Consider the following 21,422-nt stretch of genomic DNA (forward strand, 5'->3'; position numbering starts at 1 on the left):
TTTTTGAAAGAGTTTCATTGGGCGGCTTGGACGCCCGTCTTCTGCCCAAGCAGCGCTGATTGGCGGGGGCGGCCTTGCCACGAGCTGGTGGCTTCGGGCGAGTCGCCGAGCGGCGGCTGTGAGGCGAAAGATGTCGGGCCGGGAGGCCCTCGACGCCAAGAAGCTGGTCCGCTCTCCCAGCGGGCTCCGGATGGTGCCCGAGAGCCGCTCGGCGGGGAGCCCCTTCGGGCTGGAGGAGCCGCCGTGGGTGCCCGATAAGGAGGTAACGGAGGCAGCGCAGGGCGGGGAAGGCGAGGCTCCAGCCGCTCCCCATAGCGATTCCCCTCAGAAATCCCGCCTGAGGAACCTCGGGGGAAGGGGAGACACCTCCACCCCCCAAAAAAATCACCATCCCTAAACTGGGCTTGGCTCTCCCTCGACCGCCTCAGGGTCTCTCTTTCCCCGCCTCGGCTGGAGGAGGAGGACCCTGCCCTGACAGCCCCCCGGTTGGGCCTTCGCGGAATGTCCTCGCTTTATATATATCGTTTATTTGTTCGGTTTATATACCGCCCTTTGTATCCAGAAACCCCAGGGCGGTGCACAGCATTAAGAACATAATTTACGAGGCATAATAATAATAATAATAATAATAATAATAATAATAATCAAGACATAATACAGAACATCACAATAGCGTTCCTGAGGGGTTGAACAAGCTCACCTCTACGGTCCCTTCCAATTATGAAATATGATCACGGTAGCTTCCCTGCAAGTAGAAAGCCAGCGCCTTGCGACAAGGTGTGTTCTGCAGCCGGGAGCCCTTTCGTGCTGCATCTGGGAGCCCTTTTCAGCATGAAATTTCTCTCTCTCTCGATATAGATCTAGAAAAATTCCATGCTTAAAAGCATAGGAAAGATTTTGACCTCGGCTTTCGAAGCATCTGGGCAGGCTTGTCTGGACAAGAATGTTTTTAGGAGGCACCGAAAGGAGTGGCAAGGAGTCCCTTGGGAGGTTTGCTGGACTCCAGCTCCCATGAACCCCAGGCAGGGATGGGTGGAGTTGGGCATCCAGCAATGTCTGGAGGGTCATCAGTTCCTCATTCCTCCGCTTGAAATTGACATGCTAGCTTTTTTTGTTTGCAGGGAGGATTTTTGTTATGTGTGTTAGTGCGGCAGATGGGGAAGAGCATTCGGAAGCTGTATATCCCACCTGTAATCTGAACTCTATTCTGGTGGTAACCTGACCTGTTCTTTTCGGCCACCTCATTCTGCTAATGTGTCTGGATTTGGCTGCTTCCTCACCAAGCACCAACTCTGAAATTACACGCTCCGAGTTAAGGATCAGCTGCAGTTTGTGCTGGGTGTGGGAGCTGATGAGAAGCCAGCACAGGAATCTAAAGGAGAAGCTAAGTAGCGGGTTATTTTGGTTGTGGAGTTCCTGAGAGAGGTGGGAAGCTGGAGGAGATGTCTTAACGGAAGGTCAGAGAGAAAACAGTTGCTGTAAATCAAGATGAGGGATGAGTGGAGCTTAAACCATTTTTCAACAATAAGGTAGGAGTGGTCATAATTTATTGACTCATGAGCAAGTCAAGGCCTGAGGAAGACTAAAGGTAGAAGCTGTGGAGTCTCAGAAGTAGGTAGAAGTGGTGGAAGACCAGACAAGTCTTCTGAGGCAGCTGTTGCATCAGGGAACTGCAAGGCATGGGGGGATCAAGAGACAGAGCAACAGGAAGGTTGGGTATGTGTAAAGCAGTCAAAGAGGGAATACCCAACAGAGATAATAAAGAGGGAGTTAGGTCAAATGCAGGCCTCAGAGGAGGGTATTGAGGTGAGATGAGACATGGCTGAATATGAGAGAATGCTGTTCCACGTTCAATAACAATGTCAGGTGTGCATGAGCTTAAATGGCTTTTTGAGCCTTGAGACCCTTTGCACCTGGTTAGCAGAAAGATTGGCTTTTATCTTGCTTACAAAGGATTCAGGTTCCCCAGGAACTTCATGTTTATATGAGACAAAAGGATGTGTGAAATATATTTATTGGTAATCACAGTTTCTCAGTATCTTTTATCGATAATAACAGTATCCATTGAGGAGTCTCTTAGAAAGAGAAGTCACAGGTAAACTTCATGATGGTTTACATATTCCCTGTTGTGGTTTGTCTGCTTTGTGTAGTTGAATCTACCATATGGACTATTCTGTATATACAGCTCTAAAGAAGGGGTGGGGAACATGAGCCTTAAGATGTTGTTGGACTCCTAAGTCCCATCAGCCCTAGCCAGCATGGCCAGTTGTCAGGGATGATGGGAGTTGTAGTTCGACAATATATGGAGGGTCCTGGGGCCCCCTTCCTAGTTGTACTATGAAATCTACTTGAAAAGTAATGGGCAGATGAGGTTATTCTTTAAATACCTTTCAGTAATTCCAGTTCTAACTTGTGTGTGTTTTTCTACAGACGAGACTAGGACACAATAGAAGTAAATGCATATAAATATGTTGATGAAGTACTAAATGCATTCCTTTAGTTTTGGGCACAAGTCTTCCCATATTTTCCATTACTATCTTCTAGTGTCCCAGATGCATGCAGTGCAATGCAAAGTTTGACTTCATAACCAGAAAGGTAAGAAGATAAACGCAAAAAATACACCAAAATACGAAATCTTGTTCTGAGGCAAAATTGGCATGGTCACTGGCCATGATCCAGAATTAGGCATATGAATGTGACAGCTGGGCTGCTTTTGGGGGGAAAGGAAAAGTTTTCCCCTGAGCACTTTACTTATAATAGCTAGTGATAAAAGCCCCTCTTTAGTTTTATGTAATGATTTGTCCACCTTGAGTTGCTGCAATATGAATTGTATTGAAGCTCCTTCCTATGTGCGTATTTCACTCACAGCAATTGTCAGTTGCCATAGTTTAGGAAAACTTGAATGAGCTGCAGTGAGCTTTGGACTTGTTCACTTTTCCCACTCCCAGAAAAAACATCCTCTTTCACGACCAGGAGAAGTTTGGAATCATCCCACTTCTCCTTAACCTCTAGACAAACTGTGGTCAGCACTATAGTTTGTTTCAGTTAAACCATAATGACTGTTAGCCACTGTGAGTTGAGACAAAGGGTTGTATTCAACTAACATCTACTCAGAATGCAGCCACTGACTAACTAGGGTCCATTTATTACAATGGGTCTCCTGAGGAAAGTTGTTGACTACAACAAACAAACAAAACAGAAAATTATGAATGCCACCTCTCAGCTGTGTATGGAAAGGGGGGGAGAAGCATGAGCCAGAGGTACATTGCAATGTCTTGATGTCTTATTAAACTATGGCTTAGCATGACACACAAACGTGGCCTTTACCTTACTACACATTAACTAGTAAATATTGCCACAAGGCTGCCATCTTTTGCTATTTTTAAAATCTTGGGTGACTTTGACACATATTTAATCCATATTCAGCTTTTTTTCAGACTTGCAATACATAATTATTCACTTTAAGTCATCCTGGGAACCAGTGACCACTCACTTAGAGTGCTATATAGGATGTTCAGAGACTAAGATAGGGAACACACTGTAGCATATTACATTTTGACAATAGTTTGCAGGTTTCTGCTCTTCCCCTGCAGTGAAGTTGAGTGCTTAAACATGAATTTCACAGTGTTGACACTTCAAGCATGTTGAATGTTGCATGCTTTATCAGAACAAGGAAAAGGGAGAACATTTTAATGTTTTTGATAACTACAATTTCAAAGAAGTAGACTTGAGCGTTAGTAGAAGAGGGGAAGCAATTATTGTTGTGCATTATAAATCTGAAAAGGCAGCGCTTCCTGGTTCACCTAGATCAAAATACACTTTTCCATAGTTTTCATTTTGACAATCATTCTGGCACTCTTTAACTAGGCATCTCAAGGCTATCCCCTCCATCCCCCAAACACTGCATACTATGTTTATCTCTCATTGCGTTTCAGTCATATGCTAGAGCCATCAGTTTTAACACAAAGCTCCGACTTTGCTGATACAGTTTTTCCTTTGTTTCTCCTTGCCCTCCCCCCAGCACCACTGCAGGAGATGCGGAAAGTGCTTTTGTGACAAATGCTGCAGCAAGAAAGTGCCTCTTCCTCGTATGTGCTTTGTTGATCCCGTGCGCCAGTGCGCCGAATGTGCTCTCATTTCTCAAAAAGAAGCAGAGTTCTATGACAAGCAGCTCAAAGTGCTTATGAATGGTAAGTACTAAGCATGGGCTGCCCATAGGCCAGATTTTTGCTTTTTTTGCTGGGCATGGGAAATTAGAGTTGACTTTGGAGTTCTGTATTAAATCTAGCATGATAAACGACAGTGTGATTTGCTGTTTGATTCTATAGAATTTGTACTTAACTATCTAAGAGGCAGTATTTAAAGGTCTGTTTTGGGCAATTAATAATCATCTGCTTTTAAAAATAAATGGTTATAATATCAGAAAGAAGGCAACTTTTTTTAAAAATGGTGCTAGATAAAAATGCATTCTCTCAGTTTGGGAATCTGTCTGCAGTGTCAGATCATGAAAATGGCAAATCTCAGTCCTTTTATAGTAGCAAATGGCCATGTTGCTCTGTCAAGATTATTTTTCTTAGAAATGTTCTTTGACACTTTTTAATGCCTATTCTGTGTGTTCAGCTTAATTTGACATTCAGGAAACCATACTGTTACGATATACAAAGTCAGCAACAAGCACAGTGAATAAGGATGGCATGTTCTGCATGTGAGTTTAAAGGATGATTCTTATGTAATAGTGTCCCTTTGTACATCATTCACATTTCAGTATCTAATAGACACAATTCTTGCCCAAATTGTAAACATGCAAAATAGACCTCTATCCAATGTAGAAAACTTTCATTTCAATTTGTGCAGTTTTGTTTCAGCTCTTTCAGAATATTTAGATTAAAAGCTACAGAGCATTCTGCATAAAGAGAACAAGGGATTTCTTCTTATCAATTTACACTGGAATAGTAACCTGCAAGTCACTCTTTTCAGTGCAAAAATAAGGTATATTTTCCTAAGCATAATGTAGTCAGAAACGTCCTAGTTCTTCTGAATGGTAGCTTAAACTCCTAAATGACTTCATATCATATATTATTATATTTGATTAATCGTGATAGAACATGCTGTCGCTGCTTTTTCACTTAAAGTAGATCTGAGAATATTTAATAAACCATTAATTCATAGCTACCTGTATTAAGGCAGGTTTAGAGCCAGATCTTTCAAGTCATTACCTTAATTATAAATTCTAGGCATATTAAGTGCATATTTTCCTTTTTCCACTCCCCGTTTCCTGGATATCTAGGTGCTACATTCTTTGTAACTCCAGGGACATCAGAAAAGTCAGAGATGATGGTTTGTCGACTTTCCAACAACCAGAGGTAAGAAGTGTGCTTCATTGGCTACTAGGACTTGCTCAGCAGTTAGTCTTATTCTTCATAGTGCTGTTGCATAAGCTGCAATTCTAGATCCTTATTGCTGCCCAAGAATTGATTTTGCCAGTCTCTGTTCCAGCTGTTATAACAACCTGTAGTTTGGGCTGTTGAAACTTGCAGCACACTTCAGTTTGATTTGATATTGAGTAGCAGTAAATCTGTGATCTCTAAATCCATCCAAATAACAGCTGTTTCTGGGCAACTAATGTAGGCATTTATATTGTTTTCAAAGTAATGCACCACATAACCGAAAGCATCAGTAAAAACTGATTTTGAACCAGTATGGCACTGATACATAAGTTTCGGTGTAAAGTTTTGAATGTACAAAAGTAACCTTGGAGTGAGGTGGGAGGGAAACTCCATCTGGTAATTCAACCTGATTAATTGATATCTACAAGCTCTTTTCATTACAAAAATCTAAGCAGTTTCACATATCTACAGCATCCATTCTTTCTTTTTGTGTATTTGGTTGCATCTTTCTGGTGGCTCCCATGCATCATTCTTGCTGTAGATGCTGGGTGCAGTACCATATCGTAATACTCTAATGCAGTGGTTCCCAGTTACCTAAGTACTGTGGGCCCCCTGTTTGCAAAAGCCAAGCCATGGACCCCCTACTTTTGAAAATTTTGATAACTCTATGGTATTTTTTGTTACTCAAATGGTTCTATGGATCCCCTGGGTGGGTTATATGAACCGCCAGTTGGGAACCACTGCTTTAATGGATTATGGATCGTTCACTATTTTTACTCTTATGCATGAACTAGAGGAGCAAACATTTCAGAAATGACCATTAACCAAAATTTTATAGCTCATGGACAGTCCCACTGTTGTTGGCCTTACCTGAAAGTAATTTCTACTGGAGGACAATCTACCAGATGGGTAGATACTGCCATCTATCACCCATAGGATTGCAGTGTTGAGGAAGTAGATTGCCTTGCAGTATGCAGACTCCAGGCCAGAAGTTGCTCTGGTAGGTCAAAGACGAACAGAAAAATGCAGGAGGAACACAGAGCAATGCAAATATCCATGTAAAACCAAATCAGCAATTTGCCTGTCCTTTGCTTCTTGAATTGCCAATCAGAGACAAGGTAATAGTGCAATCAGCAAACTAACTTTAGACAGCTACCCTACCCACACAACCAGGGTAGGGTCTGATGGTAATCCTTGATGATAAAGAGGGACTCCAGCCTGAATTTTTTATAGTAGGTTTAGGAATTTCACAATGGCCCTCCAAGACATGTCTTGTTTGGGCACCATGAATGCAGTAGAACTCTGAGAATTACTCTGCAGAATTCTCTGCCTCAATAGCCTAAATTCATAGAATGTGAAGAATCACCTCCTGCACTATCTACCATTTCAAGAGGGACCTGGATATGAGATGGAAGGAATCTGGTGGAAAGGACAGCAGAATTCACTGCTCTTCTATATATAAACAAATTTCCTGCACATAGTCTTCTGCTGGCATGCTGGTTTACTAAACTAGAACATCTAGTGACATCTAGTTCCTATATTTGGGGGTGTTTGTGTCAAGGCAGTTTTTAAATGAAGGAGCATTCAGTCATGAGCCCCCTACTTGCAGACTGAAGTAGTGCAGGATAACCACCTAAGTAACAGTTGTACCTAAATCTAATGATCTTTGCCATACTTTGCCTATCTAAAAATCAAGGGATCTATATTAGTAGAACATGTGCTTCTTACCAGTGTGACTGGTATGTATTGTGAGCCCTGCAGATTGACATATGGTGGTGTTCTCCTCTTTTGTGTGTAGATACCTATTTCTGGATGGAGAGAGCCATTATGAAATTGAAATTGCACAGATTTCCACAGTCCAGATACTTACTGAGGGATTTACTCCTGGAGGTAAATCTTGTACAGAATTAACTGATGTTTAACCAGCAGCTGGTATTGTTTTGGCCTACCCTGAAGGCAGGGATGTTGCTCTGTTACCTTGATTCAGGAAGCCTAGCCCAGTGCTTTTTGTACATTCGGAACTCAGTCCTTTTACCGATGTCCAATTCAGTAGAATTCAGGCTTAACTTAAGTGCAGACAAAAAACAGTTGGCTATTTATTCCAGATCAATATATGAATTTTGGGTCGATCCCTATAGTTCACTGCTTTTTAACTTCCTTTGTGGTCTTAGGGTTGCCAGGTCATAATGCTCCATTGACAGTAGAAGCTACAAGTAGCAGAATCCCCCTATCCAGGTCTGTATTCCAGACCTAGTAGCCCTGCTTACTGTTGGCTCCCTCCGTTTCTTTGTTCTTGTTAATAGTACATGTCTCAGTCGTACTTTCTCTTTTCTTAATTTATTTTTATTTATTAAATTTGTATACTGCCCGTTATCCACAGATCTCAGGGTGGTTCACAACATAAAAATACAAGATAAAAACAAGAACAAGAACAACAAAACCACAAACCAATAAACCCTCATCTCCTCACACCCCCTCCCACAAACATATTTAAAAGGCCTGGATGAAGAGGAGTGTTTTCACTGGCACCTAAAGGGGTATTATGAAGGTGCCAGCCAAACCTCCCTGGGGGAAGCGTTCCTCAAATGGGGAGCTAGTACGGAAAAGTCGTGTTTTTGTGTTGCCACCCTCCTGACCTCTCATGGGGGAGGCACACAAAGAAGGGCCTTAGACGATGATTGCAGGGAACTGGTAGGTCCATATGGAGAGAGGTCCTTTCTCATTGGCTAGATGTCGCCATTACCCTTTTTTTCCCTCCCTTTACTTTTCAAGCTACTGCCTACTTAGTCCCACTTCCTTTTTGCCATCCTTCCTTTTACAAACCTTTTACAAACCTTCCTAGAATTCCACATTTTCTCTACCCTCAATAGACTTTAGTTACCGTATTTTTCGCTCTATAGGACGCACTTTTTCCCCTCCAAAAATGAAGGGGAAATGTGTGTGCGTCCTATGGAGCGAATGCAGGCTCCCTGGCTTCAGTGATAGCAACGCGAAGCCTCAGAAGCCTGCGCTCCGGAGGCTTCGCGTTGCTTCCACTGCAGCCAGGAGAGTCTGCTCATTGAGGCTGGCGGTGGGGAAAGCAGCGCTTCCCCCATCGCCAGCCCCAGAGATTGGGGGGCAGCAGGAAGGCGCGCGACGCCTTCCCGCTACTCTCCAACCCGGGTTGGAGGCTGGCGGTGGGGAAAGCAGCGCTTCCCCCATCGCCTGCCCCAGAGATTGGGGGGCAGCAGGAAGGCGCGCGACGCCTTCCCGCTACTCTCCAACCCAGCTTCGAGGCTGGCGGTGGGGAAAGCAGCGCTTCCCCCATCGCCCGCCCCAGAGATTGGGGGGCAGCAGGAAGGCACGCGACGCCTTCCCGCTACTCTCCAACCCGGGTTGGAGGCTGGCGGTGGGGAAAGCAGCGCTTCCCCCATCGCCAGCCCCAGAGATTGGGGGGCAGCAGGAAGGCGCGCGACGCCTTCCCGCTACTCTCCAACCCGGGTTGGAGGCTGGCGGTGGGGAAAGCAGCGCTTCCCCCATCGCCTGCCCCAGAGATTGGGGGGCAGCAGGAAGGCGCGCGACGCCTTCCCGCTACTCACCAACCCAGCTTCGAGGCTGGCGGTGGGGAAAGCAGCGCTTCCCCCATCGCCAGCCCCAGAGATTGGGGGGCAGCAGGAAGGCGCGACGCCTTCCCGCTACTCTCCAACCCGGGTTGGAGGCGGGCGGTGGGGAAAGCAGCGCTTCCCCCATCGCCTGCCCCAGAGATTGGGGGGCAGCAGGAAGGCGCGCGACGCCTTCCCGCTACTCTCCAACCCAGCTTCGAGGCTGGCGGTGGGGAAAGCAGCGCTTCCCCCATCGCCAGCCCCAGAGATTGGGGGGCAGCAGGAAGGCGCGCGACGCCTTCCCGCTACTCTCCAACCCTCCTGTGGGCTTTTGCGGGAGATGGGGGAATTCCCCCACCTCCCGCAAAAGCAGGCAAAAGCCGCGCGCTCTTTAAAGGGGCTCCGTGGCTTCTGCTGGCTTTTCTAGGAGGTGGGGGAATTCCCCCACCTCCTAGAAAAGCCCGCAGGAGCCACGCAGCCTTTAAAGAGCACACAGCTCTTGGGGGCTTTTCCCCAAGGAGGGAGAAGGGACTGACTGGCCGAGTCAGTCCCTTCTCCCTCCTGCGGGCTTTTGCGGGAGATGGGGGAATTCCCCCACCTCCCGCAAAAGCAGGCAAAAGCCGTGCACTCTTTAAAGGCTGTGCGGCTCTTGCAGGCTTTTCTGCGAGGTGGGGGAATTCCCCCACCTCCAGAAAAGCCTGCAAGAGCTGCGCAGCCTTTAAAGAGCGCGCAGCTCTTGGGGGCTTTTCCCCAAGGAGGGAGAAGGGACTGACTGGCCGAGTCAGTCCCTTCTCCCTCCTGCGGGCTTTTGCGGGAGATGGGGGAATTCCCCCACCTCCCGCAAAAGCAGGCAAAAGCCGTGCGCTCTTAAAAGGCTGCGCGGCTCTTGCAGGCTTTTCTGCGAGGTGGGGGAATTCCCCCACCTCCAGAAAAGCCTGCAAGAGCTGCGCAGCCTTTAAAGAGCGCGCAGCTCTTGGGGGCTTTTCCCCAAGGAGGGAGAAGGGACTGACTGGCCGAGTCAGTCCCTTCTCCCTCCTGGTCGAAAAGCCCGCAGGAGTCACGCGGGGCTCCTGTGGGCTTTTGCGGGAGGTGGGGGAATTCCGCCACCTCCCGCAAAAGCAGGGAGAAGGTCTTGGAGTAGCGCACAGGCTGCATGCAGCCTGTCCACTGCTCCCAGAGCTGCGGGGGGGGGGGATCATATTTTTTCCTTGATTTCCCCCCCTGAAAACTGGGTGCGTCCTATGGTCCGGTGCGTCCAATCGTGCGAAAAATACGGTAAGTTTCTGCATAGCTCATTATTGCTATAGCCTATTTCTATTTTTAACCTTCTAAATGGGTCCTTCGCTTGCCTAGTTCTCGACTTTCCTTTAACTCCCTTGCTTTTGAGTTCCATTCCCTCGCTTTTTGTACCTTCTGGGACTTTCCCCAGTCCTCTATATGAAATGTAAATTCCAAAAAACCTTTAACTCACCTTTCCCCCCATATAAGCTGAACAGGAAACAACTTTCTTGTTCCTGAAGCAATTAGAGCCATCACACCAGTTCTAGATGCTTCACTGCCTGGAGAAGAACTGCCTGCTTCTTTTCAGAAGGCACTTACCTCTGTGTTGTGAGGAGGTTGTAAATGGAGATCATAATCCTGAAGCACCTACTGCAAAAAGTATGAGGTATAACTGACTGGCAATGGTTAACACAGTGGCAGGCAGTTATAGCATCACAGAGAGCATGTTGACTACAGTGGATGCTCTGGTTGCGAACGTGATCCGTGCGGGATGCACATTCGCAACCCGCAACATTCGCAACCCACGTCTGCGCACGTGCGGATTGCGATTTGGCACTTCTGCACATGCACAAAGCACGATTTAGCGCTTCTGTGCATACGTGACCGCCAAAACCCGGAAGTAACCCGTTCCGGTACTTCCAGGTTTCGGTGGTCCGCAACCCAAAAAAACGCAACCTGAAGCAGCTGTAACCTAATGTATGACTGTATAGGGCATTTTTTTGCAGTCTGTGACAGGCTGCTAGCAACTTAGTTTCCATGTTATCTGGAAAAAAGTTTCTAGCCCTCATGACTGCAGATTAATATAATGCCAACAGATGCTGAAGGATTGGAGCTGATGATTTTTTCTTCAACCTTTGTGAGTTGCCTACACATCAAGATATATTCAACTGTTAGCTTTTGGGTTTTCCCATTTGTGAGTAATGAGCATATTAAAATGCATGCATTGTTTGCCAGGTGTAGGATCTGATATTTGTCACGCTAGATAAGTTCACTAAAGTTATTGTCCTATAAATGTTTTAGTACCCTGTCTGTTTATGCATACATGAATTTTAGAATCATCTCTTTTCCTTGCAATTGCTTAATGAAAAACAAGAGCAGAGCATATTTAAAAAATGCAGCCACAGTTGTATCATTTTGTTTCATTGCTGAATCTGATTCTTGGATTCTTACTGTCCAAAGACATGACATAACCACTTTTTTGCCAAAACTGACAGCTGTTTACAGGACTGTGCAGGGTCTTGGAAGTGAACATCATAACCTTCTCTCTCTCCCCCCCCCCCCCCCCCCACCATGTGACGGTATAGAAAATTTCTTAGCATTAGTAAAGCCGCCTTGTTTTTATTTGCCAAATATATAAAAGCACCATTACATAGCTCTCATAGAAGCTCCACATAAAAAGAGCTTATTTTAATCAATGGCAGTTTCTTCAGTAAATTCAAACACCCAATTAGGATTCATTTCAAAGCTTCCCATTATTTGGCCCCAGACGAAGAAAAATGCAAGTCCACATTTCACAAAGCACAGACAGTCTGATGATTTTAAATCTTACTTTATTAGGTCTTCCTCTGTGTTTTTTAAAAAGAGATACAAACAGTGGAGTGCTTTGCAAAATGCAAAGCAGGCAATTTGTTGTGAAATTTCTGGTTTAAGATTATTCAGTAAACAATGCACTGAGCATGCCCAGTGTGTTTTTAAAAAGAATATGCTGCAAATTTGGAACTCTGAGTCACCATTTGGATGCCTAGAAACTGCTTCCAGTTGCCAATAGCAACTGGGTAACTTGCTAAAAAGCAGTGCTGACAATGTTAATGAAAAATATGTGGGTCATAAATTTCATGGTGCTGCTATTCATGAAATATTTCTGTTTTGGTGGGTCTTGGGCTAATGTAGTGACTAAACATTAGTAACAAAAATGAATGCTTTCTGATAAGCTTTAAATTGGAGATGGTATAGCCTGCTTAGCATGAAGGAAGAGGCAGGGAGAAAGAGAAAGAGGGTTGGACCTGCTCACTTTTGGCTATTGCCCAATTCCCTGCCAATATGCCCCCAGCAGATTACTCCTTGGGGAATACTGCTCTAAACAGGTTGTCTGCAGCTGCTCTAAACAATAGGCTGCTCATCACTGTCTCCATCTATTAGATGTGTGTGATGAGATGGCTGTGTTAGGGCAAACTCTGAAAAACGTCGCTAGTCCAGAGGCATGTCAAATTCATTTGGGACCTGGCTGAACTTTTACATTCTTGTAGTTTTAGTCACAGAAAAAGGAACAGGAGGTGTGGGACAAAGGAGCAAAAGTATAGTAAGATTTAGGACTAGTGATTCAAGCAGTATTTCTTTCAGTAACATTGATTGTATTTATGCACACCTCTAGCCTGTATGTTTCTTCCAAATGCTTTAATCCAACTGCAATCAAATCCTTTAATACTTTGGCTGTGTATGAAATCTTTTTAAAACTGAACACTTTCTTACTCATTTTTCTTGATTGATCTTTCTCTTCATTGCTTGCCTGCCTCCTTGATGTAGAAAAAGACATTCATACTTACACCAGCCTCTTGGAAAATGAACACATTATGGAAGGTCAGCACTGGAGCTCAGTTTCTTCTAAGCATGCTTTTTGTAGCTCCCGTTCAATGCATGTTTTCTGCTGCAGGCTTTAGGGCAAATGTACTTGGGTAGGGTGGGGGATTAGTGCTCAATTTAAAATCCATCTATTGTCTGATGTTCTGGAGAAGGTTAAGTCCCCTTTTTATATCCAGCTTGAACCTGTTATTAAAAAAAACACCTATCTGGCTCAGCTATCAGCCAACCTGTTCATATTCTCCTCCTCCTTTGACAGCCAGGTTTGGACTGAGAGATATTCCATCAAAGAAATGAAAGGTAGAGGAGGAGTGGGAACAGCCATGACTTGAACATGATGGAATAGGGTACAAACAGAGGGTACTGCCTCTGTAATCTCACTGGAATGGACCACAGAGGCTGTACTGTGTATATCAGTACACATTGGACCTCCCAGATGACTAGGAATAGGTGCCTTTTGCAGGGTTTTCTTCCAGTGCTGCGTGTGTACCTGCTTATTCATGTCCATTGGAGAGATTTGTTTTTCCTGTTGTTGTTTTTTAAAGGGGCCATGACACCTCTCTGAAAGGAGGTTTTAGAGTTGTGTAATTACAACTCTAATTACAGCGGGTGGTGCTGTGGGTTAAACCACTGAGCCTAGGACTTGCCGATCAGAAGGTCGGCGGTTCGAATCCCCGCAACGGGGTGAGCTCCCATTGCTCGGTCCCTGCTCCTGCCAACCTAGCAGTTCGAAAGCACGTCAGAGTACAAGTGGATAAATAGGTACCGCTCCGGCGGGAAGGTAAACGGCGTTTCCGTGCGCTGCTCTGGTTTGCCAGAAACGGCTTAGTCATTCTGGCCACATGACCTGGAAGCTGTACGCTGGCTCCCTCGGCCAGTAAAGCGAGATGAGCGCCGTAAACCCAGAGTTGGCCACAACTCGACCTAATGGTCAGGGGTCCTTTAATTACAAGTGAGATGGAAAGAAGCAGGAATACTGGGGAACGCTTTCACGCAACATGCCAGGCCTGGATAAATGTCAGCAGTCCTGCAAAGGACACATGCATTGTAACTGTAAGCCTTGTAGATAGTTTCAACAATGGCCTTCTGTTGGATGGGGGGGAGGAGAGCAATGTGGTGGGCTCCTTAGCTAAGCCTCCATTATGGCTGCCCTGTTGCATATGGCTGCCACCGCGCATGTGAGAAGTAGCAAATGGAGTGGATATTCTAGGCCCGCCTTCCCCAACATGGTGCCTTCCAGATGTTGGACTACAGCTTCCATCATCCCCGACCATTGGCCATGCTGGGTGAGGCTAATGGAAGTTGGAGTCCAGAAAAATCTGGAGGGCACCAGGTTGAAGAAGGCTGGTTTAAGAGGCATCACTTTTAATGCAGTGAAACAGTATAGTTGTGTGTTTTGTATGCAAGGGTATTTAGAAGCTGGTTGCGTGTACCCACCCTTGTTGTCATTTAGTCGTGTCCGACTCTTCGTGACCCCATGGACCAGAGCATACCAGGCACTCCTGTCTTCCACTGCCCCCCGCAGTTTCGAGAACACTACCAGCATGAGTTTGAAGTGTCAAATAAGTTTTAAAATGCTACAGCTTCATATTATTTGAAAAATAGCGTTGAAACCAGCAGAGCTTCCTGGCTGTCATTCAGAAATCACAGTAAGCAGTGAACTCTGATCCATGGACGATTGTGTGTCTTCTCCAAATGGAAACTAAACTGCTGTTGCACAAGCTGCTGTTTGTGCTCAGCCAAACCTAGTGGATTTCTGGAGAGTGTTGCAGGTCCAGCTGTCTGCCCTCCTAGTTTTTCTCATGAGTCACGCTGCCTTTCTGGAAGAGTTCCTGCATTTCCCCCCTGGTGCCTAAATTGATTGGGGATTCCGTTTTAACATATTTGACTTGGGTGGTAAAGAGAACTAAAAACTCCACTACAATGATCTTATATGCTGTACAGTGGTGCCTCGGGTTAAGTACTTAATTCGTTCTGGAGGTCCGTTCTTAACCTGAAACTGTTCTTAACTTGAAGCACCACTTTAGCTAATGGGGCCTCCTGCTGCCACCGCGCCGCCAGAGCACGATTTCTGTTCTCATCCTGAAGCAAAGTTCTTAACCTGAAGCACTATTTCACTATTACACTAAAAATGATTCAAACTTAGTTTTGTTTAAGAACTTATTTTTATTGGAATACTTAAAATATTTAAAGACATCATGATTCAGTAGCATGCACTTGGCTTACTATGAGTATGCTGTCTGCTCCTGGAAGGAATCCATCAACAGAATGGTAGAGGGAGGCAGTTTTTGGCAGTTCTCTCCCATCTCCTCCTAAATAGGCTTTGATGGGTTTGAGCAACATTGGATACTAATCAGTTTAAATTTTAAGTGGAAAAAGTTGCAAGGTATATTCCTCTTAGCATGATCAAGCTGTGCATTGGCTGTGTAGCTATTTCTTCGGTGTAGCCATCTGAAAAAAAAAGTTAATTAGAATTTAAAAACTTGTCCTTGACTGCTGTTGTATGATGCTGCTACTTTTGTTATGAAACACAGCATTTTTGGAAATGAAAGTTTTTCACAGAAAAATACAGCAACTGATAACTTTCCATAATGGGAAAAGTTTCCATGCCACATCATTGCTCATTGCTGAGTTAATCAGGCAGTGGCAAGACCATCTGCTCCCTGCTCGCTGCTCCCATCCCTCTCTTTTGTCTTTTCTGGTTCAATGTGACTTATGTAACCTGCTGCTGAGTTTGCTTGCTTGCTTGCTTGCTGTTGAATCAGGTCAAACTCTCTCTGCCTTTTGCAACAACATTAAACAAGTCAAGGCCTCGGCACTGTGCATGTCGCCCCCCCCCCCCGGAAACTGAATAAATTAATCCAAGCAAAATTCAAAGAAGCATGACATTATTATTATCATTATTATTATTTATTTTATTTTATTCTGCCCTATACCTACATTGGGACAGGACCTTTGCTTTGGGGAAATTCTTCTGGTACTGTGGATGGAAGAATTCACCAGCTTCAGCTGAATCCTCATTTAAGCCCCAGGCTTGCAAACAAACAAACAAATCAGACCTCAGGATTCCAAATATGTACATTAATACATTTGATCAACTTGTATAATACTTATTGCAGAATTGACAGAGTGGGAGCAGGGTGGTGATGCCAGTGTTTTATAATCCAGAGCCTTTACACACACACCCCAATTCCTTTTTTCAAGTAGCACTGCCTTTGGAATACAAAATACAGAGCAGACTAGGCCTAGTCTGTTATGTACAGCGTCAGCTCTGCATTTTAGTGCCATTTGCAGAAGGTCTGCTAATCTGCAGGACGAAAGATGGTGTGAATCTGGAATTTTATTTCTGAACTGTCTCGTTTGATTGTTTTAATCCCAATCCTCTGAAGCCAGAAATTTTGGGGAAAGCATTCAGTGGTCCATGGATGGGACTGTTTCACTCTGTGACCATCTCCATCCACGCTTACAAACCTCCAATCCTTCTAATATAGCAGGAGTCAGCGCTTCTTCCATCTGGTTACCTTTGGCAAATAACATTCCACTGAATACTGACACCTAGTATGCAAATACAGCACTTCTGTTGGTGCTGTGGGGTAGGATGGCTGTTGGTTTGCCTAACACAGTTTAGTGCAAAACTCTTATAGACTCACCAAACATACATTCCCAAAATTAATGTTCTGTATAGTGTGTACACGGGGTATTGGAAATACACAATTCCTCTCTGTTCAGCATTAAGCATGTTAACAAGAGCCCACATAACTGTGTGTAATTCAGAGCTAGGAGATTGGCATACTTGCTCAGCCACATGCTTTTCTGCTTGTGGTCTTGACCATGTCACTACTCAGCCTGGCTACCTTACCAAGGGTTTTTGACAAAAGTTGTATGGGTTGTAGCACCCCTGCGTTACAGCAGAGTGGAGTCACTCCACTCTGTTTGAACTAGAAAAATGATTAAACCTTCTTTTCAGTGGTTACTTTTTTCCCTTAGGAGGCAATACTCGTGCTACAGGTATGCTCCTTCAGTACAAGGTACCAGGATTGGAGGAACTGAGGCAGTTTAGATTTACGTCTGGTGAAGACTTCAATTCCAACAAAAAGCTATCGGCTACTTGGCTAGCAGCCATGCATAAGGTAACTAGTTGAACTGCTGGATCATTGTCCTTTTGTGTCATGAGCAGGGAACTTTTTTGGCTCCATGTGGTCCAAATACCAGGGAGTAGGGCAATCAACCTGACAATCACATGGCGGCATTATGTTGCATGATGTCAAAATCCCTTGCTTGGAGCAATGTTAAAATAATTGTGGGGGGAGACATTTGAGAGAGCAGTTTGCCAAACTTCTCTGAAGCTCCTCCCACCCTTCTTTTAACATCACTCCAGCTTCAAAGAACAAAGGGCTTGTACCCTTTGCCCATCAGCTGGTAAGTGGAGATTTAGACCCTGCTGCCTTGGCTGCACAATCCTGTTTCCTGCATGAAACAGGGTGTGTAGCTATTGCAGGATTAAACCTGTGGTCCTGCCCATCAGAGATTCCCCACCCCTTGCTCTATGGCGTTAGCTGTAGAGGAATCAACACAGAACAGTAGGAAACTGATTCGTGTGCTTGAAAGCAAAAGGTGAATGAGTGTTTAAGGTGCAGGGTGTATGTCCGTTTTTGTTAAAAGGAATGTAATAGCGAAACAACTTCCAACCATTTCTCTTAGGAGAAATATTCTAGAACTGCTCATTGTTCCTTTGCCCAACTGTGAAATCTGTTATAACATACCGTATTTTTCGCTCTATAGGACGCACTTTTTCCCCTCCAAAAATGAAGGGGAAATGTGTGTGCGTCCTATGGAGCGAATGCAGGCTCCCTGGCTTCAGCGATAGCAAGGCAAAGCCTCCGAAGCCTGCGCTCCGGAGGCTTTGCGTTGCTTCCGCCGAAGCCAGGAGAGTCTGCTCTTTGAGGCTGGCGGTGGGGAAAGCAGCGCTTCCCCCATCGCCAGCCCCAGAGATTGGGGGGCAGCGGGAAGGCAGCGATGCCTTCCCGCTACTCTCCAACCCGGGTTTGAGGCTGGCGGTGGGGAAAGCAGCGCTTCCCCCATCGCCAGCCCCAGAGATTGGGGGGCAGCGGGAAGGCAGCGATGCCTTCCCGCTACTCTCCAACCCGGGTTTGAGGCTGGCGGTGGGGAAAGTAGCGCTTCCCCCATCGCCAGCCCCAGAGATTGGGGGGCAGCGGGAAGGCAGCGATGCCTTCCCGCTACTCTCCAACCCGGGTTGGAGGCTGGCGGTGGGGAAAGCAGCGCTTCCCCCATCGCCAGCCCCAGAGATTGGGGGGCAGCGGGAAGGCGTGCGACGCCTTCCCGCTACTCTCCAACCCTCCTGTGGGCTTTTGCGGGAGATGGGGGAATTCCCCCACCTCCCGCAAAAGCAGGCAAAAGCCGCGTGCTCTTTAAAGGGGCTCTGTTGCTTCTGCTGGCTTTTCTAGGAGGTGGGGGAATTCCCCCACCTTGCAGAAAAGCCTGCAAGAGCCGTGCAGCCTTTAAAGAGCGCACAGCTCTTGGGGGCTTTTCCCCAAGGAGGGAGAAGGGACTGACTGGCCGAGTCCGTCCCTTCTCCCTCCTGTGGGCTTTTGCGGGAGATGGGGGAATTCCCCCACCTCCCGCAAAAGCAGGCAAAAGCCGTGCGCTCTTTAAAGGAGCTCCGCGGCTTTGCTGGCTTTTCTAGGAATTCCCCCACCTCCTAGAAAAGCCCGCAGGAGCCGCGCAGCCTTTAAAGAGCGAGCGGTTCTTGGGGGCTTTTCCCCAAGGAGGGAGAAGGGACTGACGGGCCGTTTCAGTCCCTTCTCCCTCCTGGTCGAAAAGCCCGCAGGAGTCACGCGGGGCTCCTGTGGGCTTTTGCGGGAGGTGGGGGAATTCCGCCACCTCCCGCAAAAGCAGGGAGAAGGTCTTGGAGTAGCGCACAGGCTGCGTGCAGCCTGTCCACTGCTCCCAGAGCTGGGGGGGGGGAAATCATATTTTTTCCTTGATTTCCCCCCTGAAAACTAGGTGCGTCCTATGGTCCGGTGCGTCCAATCGTGCGAAAAATACGGTACCTTTATTTCTTGTTCTTTGCATTTCCTAATGCATTGATAAATACTCAATTCAGCCTGTGTGAATGTTCCAGAAAGACATGAGCATCTAGTTAAAGCTGAGTAGTACTGCTTTGCTATCAGCATTTCTCCTTTTTTCCCTTTCATTGCAGGCAGCAAAACTTCTTTATGAATCTCGGGACCAATAACAGCTTCTCCAACTTGAGGGAAAAGATCAGCTCTAAGAATAAGCTTCTTACTACTTGCTAGTTGAAACACGGTAATAAGTATTTGGTAATAGGGATCCCCCACCCACCCTTTCCTATCCCAGACGTGGTTCATCATGTGAGCACTGGCCAATTACAATGTGAGTATTTGACCTATAAGTATTCACTTTAGTGTGCAATATGTAAACAGATTATTAATGCTTTAAATATAGCCTTGCATCTATGACTTTATATTTTGTTAAATCTTGTCTGCACTTAATATGTAAAATGAAGTGTGACCTGCACTACTGCTAAGTATATAGCACAACTTTTTTGTAGTACAAATTATGTATACAGTGTAATTCATTTTTAAACAAGGAAACAAACTTTATTTGATGCTCCAGAGAATAATAGCTTTTCAGGTGTGTAGATCTCAGGTTCTTTTTCTCCTCATATCCAAATGATCTATGGAAATTTGCCTTAGATGTCATTTTATAGAAGCTACTCTTTCTTGTGGGGGATTTGTATCATGAGATAAAAACTTTCTTTTTTGTAAAATACAATTTACCAAATACCACAATTTGTCCTGTGTAATCTTTTTGAATGAAGCTTCTAGCAAGACTGATTTTTGAAGTTTTATATTCATGCTTTTTGTGGTAATTCTAGCATTGGCTAATAAAGCCTGATTAAACACTATGAGCTTGTCTGTGGTAGTATTGCTGTTGACTATTGCACAAGGTTTCATGCCAGGCTCAAACTGGTTACTGTGTAGACATGAAAGCAGAGGCAGGTACATTCAATGTGTCAGGGGGCTTCGTTACAAATTATGTTCTTTAAAAAATGTTTTTGGGTAAGAAACACCTACAACCACAACTATACCTTAGCAGTAGTTTTATTGTGCACACTGGATTAGCAGTGTATCATAGGCTTTTAACTCACATTCATTTAGCAAATATTCTTTTACAATACCCTTCCACTTCTCATCACCACAATATATACAATTAATGCTAAACAGTGGTAAAAGCAAGTTACAGCACTGCATCAATGGATATATAAATTATGCACACCGTGTACATGAATAAAGCCAAATGGCCTACAGTTTACAGGGAGGAAATTATAAAACACGTATGGCTACAACATAATGGGAAGTTCAAAATAGACTTCTGTATATAAAATAATGTACAACTAATATTCCAGTGAAGTGCTTTTTTTTGCTCGAAACTAGATAGTGGATAAAGTTATTGCATAACTCACCCTGGCACAAGATGCCGGGCTGCCAAGAACCACAGATGCTGCCCCAGCCAAAACAGCAAGACGTCCTCTTCTTTCTCCCTTCACTCTCTACATAGCCAGCTCAGCCTTTATTCAGTCCTTCAGACCCCCTCCCTACTTTCACAGATAAGATTTAAAGGTCCTTAAAGGGACCTATTAGCTTTTTTATAACCTGACTCTTACCTTCTCAACTATTGCACTTTTCTTTCATATAGACATACAGATCCCTTAAATATGAATGCAGGTTTGTCCAGAAGATGGAATTCAGTGTGGGTGTGTTTGAGAAAGTTTAAAGTGGTGCTGTAAGCAGAATATCATGAAAAAAACATCAAGTGAAGGAACGTGGTTTTGAGAAATGTGCAAAAATCCATTCAGCATTGATGCTTCTCTGTTAGTTAATAACACTTTTTATACCAGAGGACTGTTGGTAATTTCCAGATGCCAACTTACCAAGCTCTTCAAGGATTTACACAGTAAACTCAACAATCAGTTGACAATTTTAATAAAGACCTTGACAGTTACTGTGGACTAGAATGGATCAGACAGCATACCTGTGTTTTGCAAAGGTTTTTAACATCTAGCACAAGTTTTGTTCTTTTAATTCAATTGGCAAAATACTGTAGGCTGTGTTGAGTACCTCTCCCAATGACTGGGTGGGTGAACATGGAACAGATCTCACATACAAACTTCAGATTGGAAATCTCAAATGCTGTCCATCAATTTAACAAGAGCACCAATTAAAACAAGTATAGCTTTACTTCTGGTGAAATGTGATTGAAAATGTTTCCAGTGTATACTTCCAGTTGCCAGCAAGATACTGTATTGCCAAATGATGGTTTTCAGGCAAGAGTTCGTTGCCTAGGTTTTATTCTTGGATATAACTGCAATAAAACAAGATTTAAAATTATTATTTAGCAAATTATAAAGCATATTTGTTTTTACAACTCTACCACTGCATTAAAAGCAACTTTTAAGCAGAACAATTCGACAGCATCATACATATTAGTTCCATTTCCCTTTATTTCTGCTAGAATCTTTTCAACTGAGCTGTTGAAAAGGTGCTTTAGGCTG

The 21,422-nt window shown here is 44.8% G+C and overlaps 2 protein-coding genes across 28 annotated transcripts in view; one reads left to right on the top strand and one right to left on the bottom strand.

Annotated features, from left to right (window-relative positions):
- Positions 1 to 41: 41 nt before the first annotated feature.
- On the top strand, positions 42 to 19,775 carry ZFYVE21 (zinc finger FYVE-type containing 21). 2 transcript variants are annotated; one of them, XM_083620370.1, is made up of 8 exons: positions 57 to 262; positions 2,545 to 2,595; positions 4,022 to 4,190; positions 5,288 to 5,363; positions 7,186 to 7,277; positions 12,773 to 12,826; positions 16,814 to 16,956; positions 19,047 to 19,775. In XM_083620370.1, the coding sequence occupies exons 1-8, from the start codon at positions 131 to 133 to the stop codon at positions 19,080 to 19,082; spliced, it is 753 nt and encodes a 250-aa protein (XP_083476496.1). In that variant the 5' UTR covers positions 57 to 130; the 3' UTR covers positions 19,083 to 19,775. The 2 variants fall into 2 exon arrangements, with proteins under 2 accessions (XP_083476497.1, XP_083476496.1); XM_083620371.1 differs by lacking the exon at positions 12,773 to 12,826 and having other exon boundaries at positions 42 to 262.
- Positions 19,776 to 19,955: 180 nt separating this feature from the next.
- The window catches only part of PPP1R13B (protein phosphatase 1 regulatory subunit 13B), a 65,785-nt gene continuing 64,318 nt past the window's right edge, over positions 19,956 to 21,422 (bottom strand). For all 26 annotated transcript variants that reach the window (XM_083611137.1, XM_083611127.1, XM_083611126.1 and 23 more), the window contains one exon: positions 19,956 to 21,232. In XM_083611137.1, the coding sequence (XP_083467263.1) occupies positions 21,191 to 21,232 (42 nt within the window). In that variant the 3' untranslated portion in view covers positions 19,956 to 21,190. The remainder of the gene's footprint in view (positions 21,233 to 21,422) is intronic.

This window comes from Podarcis filfolensis (genome assembly GCF_964270895.1).
Source record: "Podarcis filfolensis genome assembly, chromosome: 1".
Lineage (NCBI taxonomy): Eukaryota > Metazoa > Chordata > Lepidosauria > Squamata > Lacertidae > Podarcis > Podarcis filfolensis.